The sequence below is a fragment of the Loa loa genome (genome assembly GCF_000183805.2).
Source record: "Loa loa unplaced genomic scaffold supercont3.1000, whole genome shotgun sequence".
In the NCBI taxonomy this organism is placed as follows: domain Eukaryota; kingdom Metazoa; phylum Nematoda; class Chromadorea; order Rhabditida; family Onchocercidae; genus Loa; species Loa loa.
The window spans coordinates 2009-5825 of record NW_018109180.1 but is presented as its reverse complement, the minus strand read 5'-3'; the positions used below and the strand labels follow the sequence as shown (position 1 = coordinate 5825).

At 22.2% G+C, this 3817-nt stretch overlaps 1 protein-coding gene across 1 annotated transcript in view; it reads right to left on the bottom strand.

The window, feature by feature from the left end:
- Window positions 1-2334: 2334 nt before the first annotated feature.
- LOAG_19035 (hypothetical protein) overlaps window positions 2335-3817 on the bottom strand; it is a gene marked incomplete at its 3' end in the record, with an annotated part of 3367 nt that continues 1884 nt past the window's right edge. The window contains exons 3-5 of the mRNA XM_020451691.1: window positions 3568-3724; window positions 2780-2853; window positions 2335-2425 (exon numbers count right to left, since the gene is read on the bottom strand). Coding sequence (XP_020304507.1) covers window positions 2335-2425; window positions 2780-2853; window positions 3568-3724 — 322 coding nt within the window. The remainder of the gene's footprint in view (window positions 2426-2779; window positions 2854-3567; window positions 3725-3817) is intronic.

Below are 3817 nucleotides of genomic sequence, written 5' to 3'. Positions count from 1 at the left end.
TTTTTTTTTGAAGACAAATTTGGATATAATTTTTTTAAATTTAAATAATTTGATTTTTTAATTTCAAAATCCCAACAAATTTGAATAATGAATATGATTTTATATGCAAGAAAAATTTGAATATGTAATTTAAATTGAATTAAATTTAAATATGATTCATTTCCAAAAATTTACTTTGTTTTGTTTTGTTTTGTTTTTCTTTTTTTTTTTTTTTTAAATTATCGCTTGTATCATTGTGGAATTATATCAAAAAATTTTATTTAAACTGTAAAAAATTTCAATTGTAAATGATTTTATGAAATATTGTTGGACATATTGTTTATCTGCTTTTCTTTTTTTTTTTATTTTATTATTGATTTTTTTCGATTTTATTCAATTTTAATCTTTAATCTTTTGATAATCTTTAATCTTTTCAAAAGATTTCATTAATTTTTCTCTATGTATGAATTATTTTTTTAATGCAAAAAAAAAAAGTTATCTTATTGATCTTTCTTTTTTACGGTTCATTTGTTGCTAAATTTTTGCTTTTTTCCACATACATCTAAAAATGTTATCATATTTTTGTATACTTTTAAAAGTTCAAAAAATTTTTTTTCCTTCCTTTACTTCAATCATTTTCTTCAAAATATAATGAGATTATTTGAGGGGAAAAAATGAAAACTGAAAAACTGAAAAAAAGGAATAATTTAATTTGAATAATACTTTTTCTTTTTTAATCCCAAAATACTGAATACTAATTTGACATATTTAAGTTTTTTTCCCATCATTATATTTAAATTCAATTATTTAATTTATTCATTCTTTTATTTAATTTTAAAATATTTTAATCTTTAAACTTTCATATTGAATTGTACAATATTACTTCATATGTTTCATTGATTATTTTTTATCAATTGCTGAAAACTTCTAGTCATTTGTATAGATTTTGAATTTTCTTTTTTTTTTCCTTTTTGTTTTTTTATTTTATTTATTATCATTTTGGTTTGCTTTTTTTTTTGTTTGCTTTTGGTCGCAGTGAATTATAAATATCGAAAAAAAAGAAGGGAATAAATAAATATTGCTTTGTATTTGAAGAATGTAAATTGTTTATGAAATGATTGATAACAATTATCATGAAATCTATGAAGCCCTATACCTAACACTAATTAATCCTAATTAGTAAAATTTTTTAATGGTTTGTTTGTTTGTTTGTTTGTTTAGTTGCTAGCTGTTTGTTGATTGATATGATTTTAACAATTAATCGATATGATACTGATAATTCGAACTGTTTGTTAGGAAGTAAACATTTCCTAACTAGTTGTTCTGATACAAATTTATTTATTTATTTTAATTTGAAATAACTATTATTTATTCAAATTACTAATTTATTCAAACTATTACTTATTCAATTACTTATTCAAATTTACTTCAAATTCTAAATCCATCAAAAATCTTGCCATGTTATGCAAGAAATAGTAAAATGGTGCATTATCGAAAGTGAACATTGATAAAACAAAACTGAATAATCAAATTTACTCATATGAAAATGATAATGGATAAAATAATTTGATAATTATTACAAATACCATAACTATTTATTATAACAAATGAGTTTATCACTATATTTTACAATATATATCATCCAAATAATCAATGGGAATGAATTATATTAAATCGATTTAATTGATAATTGATATAATTTTGATAATTTTTATTTGTTGTATTAAATTAAATTTAAGTAAGAAAACTATTTTGTAAAATTTGTTTTTTAATCTATCATCTTTGATTTTTTATAAACAAAAAAAGAAAAATTTAAAACAACGAGAAAATTTATTGTTGCCTTTTTTCTCTCCCCCTCCTTCAAATAAATTATTAATGATAATTAGAAAGATTATTAATCATATCATTTTATTTCATTGTTAATGATGCGATCAAATATTATATGTTTCACATTAGAAGAAATTGAATTGTAGAAAAAAAAATTTTTTTTCTAATTCTTTTTTTTTATTCTTTATTTGTTTAATATTTAGGGGAAAAAAATGATAGAAAATTTATTTATTTAGTAATTTAATTACTTACTATTTTTATGGCATAAAATTTAAACTTTTATTATAATGCAATATTGTATGGTGAAATAAGTTAAGTTAAAATATGTATTGGAAGGAGAATTTTAAATTTATTTATTATCAAATGAAATATACTTGAATATATATTTAAAAGAAAAAAAATATCTTTAATAGATGTTGCATATCTATTATGATAAACAATAAAATCACGAAATAAATGGATAAGTGTTGTTGCAAGAATTGAAAGTAAAAGGAAATCGATTTTAATATGGAATTACTAAATTTGAGATTAAATGCCTTTTAATTGATTATATTTGTTTAATAATCTTTGACTCAACGTTGAATTCTTCTTTATTACATTTCGTTCTTCCAATATTAATCTAAAAATTCAAAATATTTATTTTAGTATTTATTTGAACAAAAAATTATACAGTAATTATTAATTGTCTATGAAATTAATTTTGAATATTCTATCAATGAATACAAAATAAGCTAGAATAACAATATATATATATATATATATATATATGCCATGAAAGTTTAATTTAATCATATGCCTGAACCAATTGGCCCGATGAACTATCAAAAGTTTGATTGAAAATGAAGAATAAGTGAAAAAAAAAATTGATAAGCCTATAATCAGGCTATTATCAAGAGACATACTGTAACGAATGAGTAAGTAAGATTCTAAACTTGGATTAAAGAATCTTTAAATTATAATAAAAATTATTTACTTTCCAAGCTTATGATCATCTACTTCTGTTGACGACATGGCACTATGAATAAGTAATTGTGTGAATACATCACGCTGAAATATAGAAATTAATATTGAAATAATTATTCCTGTTATTCATTTAATCAACTAGTGATATGATCTAAATCTAGAACACACAATACAGTTTCTAATTCATATATCAAATCCTGATTTGATATATGGCAAGCATGAATTGTATTGTATAACATAAAATGATTTAACGAAGAATATTTCCGTGTTGTTTTTCCATGTTAGTTGTTTTCAATATTACAGTAATACATGGTATTATATCGCTTAGAATAAAAACTGATGCATTTCTTTTCTTTTCCCCTATTTAAAATGTCATTTTTTCGTTATTTTACTGCTCAGACAAATGGCGCAGTATGCTACAGTATGTACAATGGTACAGTATGCAGGATGATACAATATGCAGGTTGTTACAGTATGCAGTATATCAAAAGAATACATCAGCGTTTATTCCATACGTGTTTTCTTATCTGGAAGTCAAATGTTAGTATGAACTCTAAACATTGAATTTGAAAAATAAAGTTTTGTGCAATATCATCACTTATATGGTATACCACAGTATGTCGTTACAGTATATATTAGCAAAAGTTCCAAGTTATAAACTAGTATAAGCTATCGCACTCCTTTGGCTTTCCTGCATACTATATACTAACATGTATTACGGTATAACTTATATGTGCTTTATACAGTAAAGGTAAAGTTTATAGTGTAAACTTTATACAGTAAAGGTTATAAACTTACTTGTGCATTACTGCCACCTATGTTGTATACATTGTGTCGTATGGGCGCTAATGTCTGAACAACTTTATGATAATCACCACTGTAATAAGAAGTTATCGCATCACAGATTGGTTTTCCTAAACTTTGAGTTCGTTCATTGTTATCACCGCTATTGTTACTGCAATAATACGGTATTTATAAGAAGACATGAGAAAATACATATTCCATCAAATACGTAATACACTTGTGCTTTTCAATTTTATATAATACT